Genomic DNA, 12,332 nt, shown 5'->3' with positions numbered 1-12,332 from the left:
ATATTTGTTAAGATACCAATAAATATTCGTAATTCAATTTGAATCACATGTTTTAATACGATGATTAAATTTATACGTAGTTTTAATTATTATTATTATATTACTATTTATGCTTGTTCGTTAGACATATTTAAAAGTAAATATTAATTGTATATATTGATATCATTTTAAAATTATTCTATATATTAATAATCAAATATTTATATTCATTTTAATCTTCTCATACATTAAACAACATTTAATTTTATATTATAAATTAAAAAAGTCAAAATTTTAAGTTCACACTTTTCCCATTTTCTCAAATAAATATATCAAAATTCTCTTTTTGACCAAGTAACTTATGAAAGATTTTCTCATTAAATCTCAAATAAAATAAATGTTTATACTGAATTATACACAACAATAAAATAGTATTATTATCGTATTAAATATTTTTTAGTCGTTAAAGAAGATTAAAACTATCAGAAAAAACATCGGTCCATGACATTTGATTCAATGCTTTAAATTTAAATAACCAAGATATTGTGTTCACATTTTTGTGAATTGAAAAGGAAAAAAATAAAATAAAGATGAATAATGAAGTGGGAAAAGTTAGTGATAATGAAAATTGATTCATTGTATTGGTTTGAAAAAATGAGATTAATTTGGAATAATTTAACTCCTTGACCTAATTGAAGGTTTTGTAACAGCTAGGTGTTAACAGCTGTGAAACTGAAACGTCCCCATAATTAGGACTGTGAGGGAAAGAGATAGACATAGAAGTGTCTCTTTCTATTGAGAAGTGGTCAGCGCTGTTGTCTGGTCACTCAAGAGTTCCAATAAGTGCATGCTTAGATGCAACCCTCTCCCTGTTTCTTATCCTCCCTTACGAGAGAGTAAGAGGTTAAAAATAAGGTATTTGGAAATAAAATTTGATGGAGACATGAGTATTTATTATCGATCGGAATATTTTAATATTTATTTGTAATTTTCATTACTTATAAATTTAATTAAAATTAAAATTAAATTTTAATTTAATTTATATTATATATTTTTTAATTTTTTTAAAAATATTTATAAATACATTTTTTTTCAACTGTTTGTAAATATTCTCCAATATTCATAGATATATTTTTTAATTAAGTATTACACACCTATGAAGTTCTTTAATACAGGTCAAATAATATGTAAAACACTGTTCCGTGTTCAATTCAATCCGTTTTCATATTTATTATGCATCATTATATATATATATATATATATATATATATATATATATATATATATATATCAAACTTCCAATTTCACATTTCAAAACTATTATATTATATTCCCTCTAAACCAAACTGCAAACTCAACAGGCATTTAGAGAAGGAAACGGAAAACTTGAATCCAAAATCACCACTCACTCACCGGAGAAGTTTTGCTTATCTGCTCTCTCTTTCTTTCTCTCTTATTCCAAAAATCTGTTCACTCTGACGACAACATTTAACCCTGTTATCTAAATTGGTTGGTGTTGGTGTTTTTTTTATTATGTTTGTTTGTTATTGTTTTGTCTGCATTTGAGCACATACTTGAAAAGAGAAAACACAGCATAGGCGTTGTACCAAACTCTCTCCTTTGCCAAAATTAGTTTTTTATCCTAAGGACTAGCTTGAACTAGGGGAGGGTGTTGATTCATGAGGGTGGCATTCATTTTCCTTTGATATCTCAGCAAAAATTGAAAATTTAAAGGTTGGTCTTTTCCGAGACATTCCTTGATGGATCTGGAGTCTGTGATCTACAAAAACTCTTTTAAGGTATGGCATGTTAGAGTTTCCTGATCAGTATTATGTGTGAAAGAAAAGAAAAAAAAAACTTGTTTTTGACGTACCACTCATGACACCTTGCAGGATGGATCATGGAAGACAGTGTTAACATTGGCTTATCAGAGCTTAGGAGTTGTGTATGGCGATTTAAGTACATCCCCACTTTATGTTTACAAAAGCACTTTTGCTGAGGACATTCAGCATTCAGAGACCAATGAAGAGATATATGGAGTGTTGTCTTTTGTGTTCTGGACTCTCACACTGGTTCCACTCCTCAAGTATGTCTTCATTGTGCTCAGAGCAGATGACAATGGAGAAGGAGGGACTTTTGCTCTGTACTCTCTTCTATGCAGGCATGCTCAGGTGGGGTTGTTGCCTAATGTTCAGCTTGCAGACGAAGAACTAACTGAGTACACCAAGGATGGAACAGTGCCAATTGATAAGAAGAATGTTGGGTTGGGGTTGAAATCGGTGTTCGAGAAACACAAGGTTCTGCAGAGGGTGCTGCTTGTTCTGGCTCTGATAGGGACTTGCATGGTTATTGGGGATGGTGTGCTTACACCTGCTATTTCTGGTACTGGGATTTCCAACGTTATCTGTGTTTTCGTCATGGCCAAGGTTTTAAACTGCTCTCGTGGTTTCTTCGCAATCTTTCACAGAGCTGGAAATTGTGGACAAATGCAATCCGCAATTCGGCAGATCCGAGAAACCATGTTGCAGCTAAAATCATGGTTTTGGACAGAGATGGTGGTTCTTGATGACTGAATTATCTGGTTTTTTGTTATTATGCAGTTTTCTCTGCCGTGTCAGGGTTGGAGCTTTCTATGTCTAAAGAACAGCATAGGTGTAAGTTCCTTTCTAAATACAAGTAATTGGTTGATTTAATCTCCTTTTAGTATGTTTTGTTCGAGATCAATTTTAAGTCTAGTTTGCGGCTAGCCTCTAATGAACACGAAAGAGCAGTAAGCAACATGTCATGAATTTAATTGAAAAAATATATTTTAATCTTAATAAGCTGCAAGATGGTTTGAAGTTTCGTTTCATATACTGTATATTACAGTTGGATACACGTACATAACTATGCTAATGGAATTGGATTAATGGATTAAGAATTCAATTTTGATTAGTAAATTGCAAAATGCTTGGCATCTGGAACTATTCTCTGGAATATTTTCTAAAGAATTGTGTACATTTAGAATAGTTCTAATGGTTGCATCATACAATACTGCTATTGATTTGGGGGAAGTTGCTCTCTGAATGGCATATATGCTGAATAGATATTGATCCTGAAATTATTGTTGTTAGCTATCACAATATATTTTTGTTTAATTTTTTCTATACAACCTATTTGAAATTCTAAATGACTTCCCTTTTTATGCTAACTATATCAAAGCGTTCGAGTTAGTGGACAAAAAGGGAGAACCAAATGCCTCCAAGTGCATGCATTATTGTGGGTCCCCATAAATATGTAATCAGGGCCAACTTCCTTGTTTTGATCGAAGTCAAATCAATGTCATGCTAAAATTTATATTAAAATAAACAATCCCTGCTAAATTGATAATATTGAATATATGATAAAGTTTGTGGGTTGTGGCTGATAGAATATCAAGCACAGAAGGATTGAAAACAGTAATTTCTTTATTAATTAATTTTCATTAGAATATGATGAGCATAGGAAATTACTAAAAGAAGTTGTTACGATAGGAGCAGGGTGGTATGGATAAGGTTTTTGAATAAACCATTATGGATCAATCTGGAACAGTAAAGTGATTATCTGATTGGATGACAAAATTAGGTAAGGACACTAGTAAATTTGTCATATACTGTTCCACTATGAATAATTAATGATGATCCAGGTACTCTTCAACTTAATTGAAACTTAATCACTGCAGTGCTTTAAACACTAAAATGTGGTCCTTTCTCTATTAAAATTAGGCTTTTGATGCAGCTCCGTTTGCTGGACTTTTATTTGTTCTTCTAAGGTCATTTGTGATTCCCGTTAAGTATTTATCATCTTTAATAATGACCTCTCACCTTGAGCTGCTTAATTTCAATTGGATGACTTTTGGTCAGTTGCATATAGATTTGATTCCATCCCATTATTCAACCTTTTTCCAGATGCATTCAAAGTATACTACTGTAGTCTATACTTTGTTTTGCTGCATTGGTAACTTTTCAGCACACAGAAATCAGAATAAGTTGACTATGTCAATTGATGTTTGCTCCACTTCTTCAGTTTCTGAAAATTCTGATTCCAATACAAATGTAACTAGGCACTGGTCTTTTACCTTTTACATTAGAACCTTACTGAATGTCTAAATCATGTGGGCCCTCAATTGAAATAATATTTGACTCCTTATAATTCTATAGTGTCTTTAGGTCTATATTCAAACATTTCTATTATCATCTGTACATTTTCTTTCCCTTTGGAAATACAACGAGGGAAACAATATTAAAGAGGGGATATTTTAAGATATTATAAGACTGGTTAATGATAACCACTTGTTTCATAAATTAATCACTTGAGTAGTTTTAAGTATAGCACTATTGTATCAGCACCTTGAGAAGTTGACTGAACTGAAAGTAGTTATCCTAGCAAACAAAGAGGTTCACATATCAGGGTAATGTATTATTATTACAGCATGAACTGGATATATTTTCCCTAAAAGCCACAGTTAAATATGTGACTTACTATTTGTGTATATTTATTAAACAATTCGGAGTCCTAAAATATCTCTCATTGCAAGAGGTTTCTATTTCCTAACCAGAATGTACATGTTTAAGTCAATCTTAGAGCTTCTAATGTTTGTTGGTTGTTTTTAGGTAGGACAATCTACTGTTAGACTTAGAACTCAATTTCTTAGCATATATCTATACATTATTCTGCATTTCTGAAATATAATTGCTTGTGCAGATGTTGAAGTACCAATTGCTTGTGTGATACTGATTTTTTTGTTTGCACTTCAACATTATGGAACACATCGCGTGGGGTTTCTATTTGCTCCTGTTGTGTTGACCTGGCTACTATGCATTAGCTGTATCGGTATGTATAATATCTTACATTGGAATCCTCATGTTTATGAGGCTCTCTCTCCCTACTACATGTTCAAATTTCTGAAGAAGACTCAAAGAGGAGGTTGGATGTCCTTAGGGGGAATTCTACTGTGTATAACAGGTATATATAGTAATTGTACTTCACAACTGCTACATGCTTGACATATGTTTTAACTTCCTCTGACGTTGTCCCTCTTATGTTTCAGGTTCTGAAGCCATGTTTGCTGATCTAGGGCACTTTTCACAGTTGTCGATTAAGGTGCACAATTGGTAGCATCATTTTTAAATTATGAGAGAATGTTTGAAGGGAAATGATGTTTGTCTAATAGAAAATATGTTGGTAGCATCATTTTCAAATTGAAACTAAACTCATGATTTACATTCCTAATTTTGATTTGAAAGCAATGCATCATTGGTCGTGCTAAAATTTGGAATCAATGAATGTGAAACTTTGGGGGATGTTTCTTGATTAGAAGCTGCAGGGAAATAATCAACTGCATTAACTGAAAACCACTTACTTGCAGATTGCTTTTACTTTTCTGGTATACCCTTCTTTAATTCTGGCATATATGGGACAAGCTGCATATCTTTCCAAGCATCATACTATTGAAAGTGATTACCGAATTGGGTTCTACGTATCTGTACCTGGTAAGATCTGAGTTTCTCACAATGGGGACATTGTTAAAGAATGATTAAGCTTTGACTGTTTGGCTTACTCTTCCTTTTGAAATTGTTTTAGAGAAAATTAGATGGCCTGTTCTTGCAATAGCCATACTTCAAGCTGTGGTTGGAAGTCAAGCTATCATCACAGGTACTTTCTCAATAATCAAACAATGTTCTGCAATGGGATGCTTCCCCAAAGTCAAGATCATTCATACATCATCAAAGGTACACGGCCAGATTTATATCCCAGAGATCAACTGGTGTTTGATGCTACTTTGCCTTGCTATTACTGTTGGTTTTAGAGATACAAAACGCATGGGAAACGCATCAGGTACTCCTTCTCCTGATGCACACGCAAATTTATTTGTGCTGAATGTTTGAAACATCTCTGTCACTTTGATTTTTGTTTCTCTAAACTAATTTTCTTTTCTCTTTACTCCCTTTCCCCTTTTGGTAATTAAATTTTCAATCTTTTACTTACTTCTTGATGGAAAGAATCAGTATGATGTACTTTGCCGTGAAAACAACAGATTAATGCAAAGACCCAATATAGGATTAGTTCGGTCCATTTGCATTTTTCAATAGTTTCTAGATTATATCTTATGGTGTTATTCTGATGTTTGAAAAAAAAAAAGATCAGTACATTAAGATTGTAGAAATCTTGATCATGGTTTTTAATGGCTTATAGCATGTCTAATGAATTTTTATACTGTTTGGATGAACAGGCTTGGCTGTCATAACTGTGATGCTGGTCACCACTTGCTTAATGTCTCTAGTTATTGTTTTATGCTGGCACAAGAGTATTTTCCTAGCCATTTGCTTCATATTCTTCTTTGGGTCCATCGAAGCACTGTACTTCTCTGCATCCCTGATCAAGTTCCTTGAAGGAGCATGGGTGCCCATTGCCCTCTCGCTCACATTTCTTATCGTGATGTATGTGTGGCACTTTGGCACACTTAAAAAGTACGAGTTTGATGTTCAGAATAAGGTGTCCATCAACTGGCTCCTTGGTTTAGGCCCCACTCTAGGAATTGTGCGTGTAAGAGGAATTGGCCTAATACACACTGAACTTGTGTCTGGGATCCCAGCCATTTTCTCTCACTTTGTCACCAATCTCCCAGCTTTTCATCAAGTAGTGATCTTCCTCTGCGTCAAATCTGTCCCAGTGCCACATGTGAGACCTGAAGAAAGGTTCTTGGTTGGTAGAGTTGGCCCAAAAGAATACAGGCTTTATAGGTGCATAGCTCGGTATGGTTATAGGGACTTTCACAAGGATGACATTGAGTTTGAGAAAGATCTTATTTGTAGCATAGCAGAATTCATTCGGTCAGATAGTTCTGAGTCCAACCAAGGATTTGAGAGTTTTGAAGATGACACAAAAATGGCAGTTGTAGGAACCTCAGCATCAAATTCAGAAGGTATAAGGATGTGTGAAGATGATAACAAAAATTCTCAGATGAAAGATTGCATAGAAATGAGGGTGGTTAAGTCTCCTGAAATAGTTAGGAAGAGAGTGAGGTTTGTTGTGCCAGACAGTCCAGAGATTGATTTGGGTGCAAGGGAGGAGTTGCAGGAACTAATGCAAGCAAGGGAAGGAGGAATGGCATTCATAATGGGCCACTCTTATGTGAAAGCAAAGAGAGGTTCAAGTTGGATAAAGAAAGTTGTGATCAATTATGGGTATGATTTCTTAAGAAGAAATTCTAGAGGACCAACTTATGCTCTAAGTATCCCTCATGCTTCTATCCTAGAAGTTGGCATGGTCTACCATGTCTGAGTTTTGGCTACAAGTTATGCAGTTTAGATAAATCATACACAGCATAAATTGGTTGCATTTTTTATAGTGCCCCTCCATGCTACCAATCTTTTCATTTCTCCTCCTGATACATGAATAAATAATATGTTAGGAGGGAATTTTCGCCCATTGTCCAAGTAAATGAACGTCAAGTGACCAATGGATATTTTTGTGGGAGGTATTTTAATTTTTTTCAATAGAAAACTTTGTAACAGAAAGATTAGTTTGGTTGTGGATTGTGTATCTAGCAGGCCTAGAACTTTGTAAAATGTGCTGTGTTAGTTCTTCAATGTATATGTTTTATCATGCTGAGAATTTATACAAGGATTCCTGTTTGCAGTTTTGTTGATGATCTCTTCATTCGAACATCATAAAGGAAAAAGGTTAAATATGATAAGGATCACAAAAGAAACACTTCCTATGTATTTGTTAGGATCTTTTACATAATTTTCATACATACATATATATATATATATATAGTTTACGACTAAAATACAATTTTTATAAATAATTTAAAAACGAAAAATATATTTATTATTAAAAAAAATGAACAATCTGAAACGCATGTTACCTAAAGAAGGGCGAGGACATTTACTCATTTGTACAACTTTATAACTGCTATTATTAATTTTTTATTAAATAATTTAATTTAGTATTTATTATTAAAAGTCGATTATCGCCTAATAAAGAAAAAAGAAAAAAAATATTATTTCAAAGCATATTTTTCCATATATTGTGAAGAGTAAATGAAACATCATTTCGTGTACCTTTGATTCATCAAGAAAATATAAACACAAGTTTTTTCATGTTAAAGTTATGAAACTATTTTTCCGTACGTATCCATTATTAAACCATGCTTTCAAAAATTATTTTTTTTTAAAATAAATATGTCATTGAATATAGTAAAAATTATGAATGTAATTAATATCTTTTGAATTAAATATACACATGAGGCCTTCTATTTATAACGAAAAAAATATAGATTAAGTCCAAAATACAACTAAGAAATAAATAACAAACTAACTAAAGATAAAAGATAAATATAAAATAGAGATAATATATCTAACACTTCCCTTCAACTTAGTGCATACAAACTTGTTACTAATATAATTCATAAAGATTTAGTGAAAATATATGTTTATGCACTAGTGACACCAAAGTGTTATTTTTTCAAATATAACACTTTGCTCATTTTGTTTCATATTGTTTCTTAAACTTCAAAACATGTGATAACATTTAGACAGTTTAATCTTATAGATGATCTTGTCTTAACAAATAGCTTACTAGTCTTGGTTGAATAACTCTCATATTTGTATATTTCTTACCTTATCAAGCTTTAAATGAGTAAAAGTGAATTTTTGACAACAATCATTGAGGGAATTGTATGAAAAATAGGTTATGCTCCACTTCATATACGTTAGTGGAAAACTACAAATTATAAAAGGTAAAAGGAAAGAAATGAGTACTGAATGAAAGACAACTCCATGACAATTATTCACCATTCACATCTAGTCAAACATTTCATCCCATTATTTAAACTTCTTCGTCGCTATGCTGCTTGACGCAAGGGGCTACTAGTACGGTTATTGCTAAAGATACAAATTTTCTTTATAGTACAAAATGACTACCAACTACCTGTTCTCAGTACCATGTTTCGTAAACCAAAGGCCAACTACAACTATTTTACTGAAGTTCCTCACAATTGAAGATTAGGGGGGTTGATGTACTGATGAATGCATATTTATGCCCGCCTTGTAGGCTTAATTTTCAAATTTTTTATGGAATTTTTATGTTTAAAATATTGATTTAAATAGGATTTGTGATAATTGGACTTATTAAGTTTGTGAATAAAATGTCTTAAAAAGTGATTTTTAGTTGCATAAATTATTCTTCGATATCCTAATGTTTACTGATGCAGCTAAAGTTAAAGTTTATTCATTCAAAGCATGAAATTAAATTATTTCAAGTTACAAAATAAGTCCAAAATTAGGAAGTTATAAAAAGAAATATACAAGGATTTGAATGCATCCCTAGTTTCACTTATACACTCCTTTTTTTGAAATGGGTCATTCATAAATTCTACTCTACATCCCTCAATTTCCCTATTCACATGCCTCATACCCCTTACATGTCAGATCATTTAAGATGTTGCCAAGTGACAATCATCCACTCATGAATCTGACCAACAAGATATTGTCATGTGTTCTGGTCCTCCACACACCACTTCGTCTAGTGATAGGTCGTCACATCATCATCCTCTTTATCTTTATCTTCTCGTTTAGAACAACTTTTAGAAGAAAAAAACGGTTAAAGACAAATATTTTGGGTCTCTCAACAATTTTGGATAGAATAAGAAAGGATGAATTGAATTTTTGAGAAAAAATTCTGTTGTTGATAATTTATTAGATATTTTACAAAATAATTAATTTAATTATATATAAAAATATCAACCAAGAATATCTTTCAAATATTTTAAAAATTAATCAAATATGTTAATTATTTGGGGAGATATTACAATATCATAAATTAGATTTTAGCAATAGAAAAATCAGAATCTAAACCCAATCAAGATCTATATAAAGAGACCAAGGAAAGTATATGGTTTGGTGCAGTTATTATCCACCACATCTTCCACTCTTTTATTTTCATTTATAATGTGTTTCACTCCATCTATGGAGAGTTAAGCTTTTAGGGTTATTTCTGTAATTTCATTATGGATTCTTAAGTTAGGTTGAAATAATGTCTTTGTTTTTCTATTATTAGTTTGAGGTATCCTTCATCTATGTCTTCTATCTCTCAATTACGTAAAAAGTAATGGTTCTACATCATAACTAACTATCAAGGTTTTTTTTATCTATATAGTCTAAAGGTTTTTAATTGTAATTGAGAAAATACTTTGGTTGAATTTAAGAACTTTCATATGATTAAATGAGTTTTTTCTACCATTTGATAACGTGCTTTGATTAATGGTAAAATTTTTAACAACAATTAGTCAAGAATATACATTAATTAATTAACTTTTAATTTGGTTACGAGATAAAAGAATAGATATAATTAAACATAATAGGATTTAATATTGAATGTACTTTGATTGAATTTATTATGAATAATGTATAAAGGTCTTGCCTTTATTTGAGAATCTATTTTAATTAATTGTAAGATCATGAACAAATTAATTGAAAATTTACTTTGATTAGTTTGAAATAAAAAAAAAATAGTCCATTTTATGTTCGGCCTCGTTGGTCCTTGGTCTTGTTTGGTTTATCTCAATTTCATCCGTATTCGACTTCTCCAGTACTCAGCGTTAGTTGGTCTCTCTAACTCACGGTTTTGTTTGCTTTCTCTAGCTTTTGCCTTGTTCAACCTTAACGATATTCGACCTTGTTTGATCTCTCCAACTCTCGATTTTGTTTAGATTCTCCAACTTAAGTCATATTTGACCTCTCTGATCTTCGATCTTATTCGGTCTAGACCATACTTAATTCGTAAATACATCATCATTTTGTCTATTATTTATTTCATTATTGTCTATTATTTTGATATATTTAATAATTTCATATTATTTAGTAACTATGATTAATCACAATTTAAATATATTTTTCTTAAGTGTTGTCTTAATAATAGTAGCAAGAGTTTTAAAATGGATAATACTTCATATTTAAAATTTGACTCTATCAACTAACTTAACATTGGATAAAAATATTATTAATTAATAAGATACTAATTTAAGGTGGGATCAAATATTCTATTAATTAACAAGGTACTAAGTTAAGGTCGGATCAAATATATTATTAATTAACAAGGTAATTTATTTATGGTCATACAAAATTGAGGAATCTAGAAAGATAGAATATTCTAATAAAATAGAATGAAAATGTAAGAAGCATATACAATGAAATGTTACGATTAATTTAGATTAGAAGATTCTAATTCTATGCAAGTTGGTTTTGGGAAAAACTATTATGTGGAGCCAACTGTCATAGCTAGGGACTTTCGAAGGGAAGTTGGTAACTAATTATTAATCTGGCAACCGATCTGTTCTGCGGTGTTATTTTGCTAAAACAGGTTCTTCATTGGTTCATTATCTCGCAGAATGCAAAACCCAAGACAGAAAGGGAGAGAGAGTTTTGATATCACAAACATTTCCGATTACCTCTCTCCTTTCTCCGGCGAAGATGACACCATCGTCGAACAGGATAAGATTCGTCGATGACCACATGCAAGATAATGCGTTCTTCGAGAAAGGTTGTTGCTTCAACTTTTCCTGCTTCGGAGAAAGCTCCAGAACGACGTCGTCGCAGAGGAAGATAGTGAGAGAGAAGGTGCAATGGTGGAGGAAGATAAGGGAATGGTCAAAACATGTGGCAAGTTCCAAATGGAAAAACTTGGTTCGTCGGTTGAATAATAAAAATCGCGCCATTGGGTATAGAAAGCAAGGGTCGTTCCGCTATGATGGTCGAAGTTATGCCCGAAACTTTGATGAAGGAACTAAAGAGAAACGAGAGGAACATTATGCTTATGATTTTTCGTCTCGTTACGCTTCTGTTCCTTCGTCGGCTAAGTCTTCCATGGACCTTGGAAAGTATGGCCCCTCCTTCGTTTGACTGCTGGAGAATGTGCTTATTTCATGATCAATGGTTTCTTTTGTTTTCTACTAACACTCTCTGAGAACAAAAAAAACATATACACACCGAACAAGTCTTTTCATTTTCTAAATAATATAGTTTGAGTTTTTTTTTCTTTTTTTTTTTACTTTTTTTCTAACTAACTAGGTAAGGATTTCGTCGCTAAAGAAAATGTGTTCACCATGAACTGTTGATTAATTCTGGTTTGGTGAAGTTATTCGAAGCTAATGACAAAAAAAAATTCTTGATAAATTATTTTTATTCTTTGATTTAGATATTGGAAGTGTGGACACATTGCATGTTAAAAATATTGTAACCATTAAATAATAATGCTCCAACGTGTTTGTTAATGTTATTATTTAACTAGTAGGGGATTAGGGTGATGCATCAATTAACGAAAAAAAAATT

At 32.0% G+C, this 12,332-nt stretch overlaps 2 protein-coding genes across 2 annotated transcripts; both read left to right on the top strand.

Moving 5' to 3' along the window:
* The first annotated feature begins 1,368 nt into the window (after positions 1-1,368).
* Positions 1,369-7,646, top strand: LOC124836681 (potassium transporter 8-like). The gene is made up of 8 exons (XM_088116059.1): positions 1,369-1,778; positions 1,872-2,361; positions 2,580-2,633; positions 4,702-4,962; positions 5,048-5,100; positions 5,366-5,489; positions 5,581-5,835; positions 6,230-7,646. The coding sequence occupies exons 1-8, from the start codon at positions 1,740-1,742 to the stop codon at positions 7,279-7,281; spliced, it is 2,328 nt and encodes a 775-aa protein (XP_087972185.1). The 5' UTR covers positions 1,369-1,739; the 3' UTR covers positions 7,282-7,646.
* A 3,828-nt stretch (positions 7,647-11,474) lies between these two features.
* Positions 11,475-11,903, top strand: LOC148197718 (uncharacterized). Its single transcript, XM_088115614.1, has one exon. The coding sequence runs from the start codon at positions 11,475-11,477 to the stop codon at positions 11,901-11,903; it is 429 nt and encodes a 142-aa protein (XP_087971740.1).
* Positions 11,904-12,332: the final 429 nt, after the last annotated feature.

This window comes from Vigna umbellata, chromosome 5, assembly GCF_029865625.1.
Source record: "Vigna umbellata cultivar VRB3 chromosome 5, Vumbellata_1.0, whole genome shotgun sequence".
NCBI lineage: Eukaryota > Viridiplantae > Streptophyta > Magnoliopsida > Fabales > Fabaceae > Vigna > Vigna umbellata.
Note: the sequence above shows the minus strand (reverse complement) of the source record. Positions and strands in the feature narration are given on the sequence as shown.

Bases quoted from the DNA above. Each gene is read 5' to 3' on its own strand.
- LOC148197718 (XM_088115614.1), top strand. From the start codon at position 11,475: ATGACACCATCGTCGAACAGGATAAGATTCGTCGATGACCACATGCAA.
- LOC124836681 (XM_088116059.1), top strand. From the start codon at position 1,740: ATGGATCTGGAGTCTGTGATCTACAAAAACTCTTTTAAG. The intron at 2,362-2,579 runs GTACTGGGATTT...GTTATTATGCAG, and splicing joins GCTTACACCTGCTATTTCTG to TTTTCTCTGCCGTGTCAGGG. The intron at 5,490-5,580 runs GTAAGATCTGAG...AAATTGTTTTAG, and splicing joins GTTCTACGTATCTGTACCTG to AGAAAATTAGATGGCCTGTT.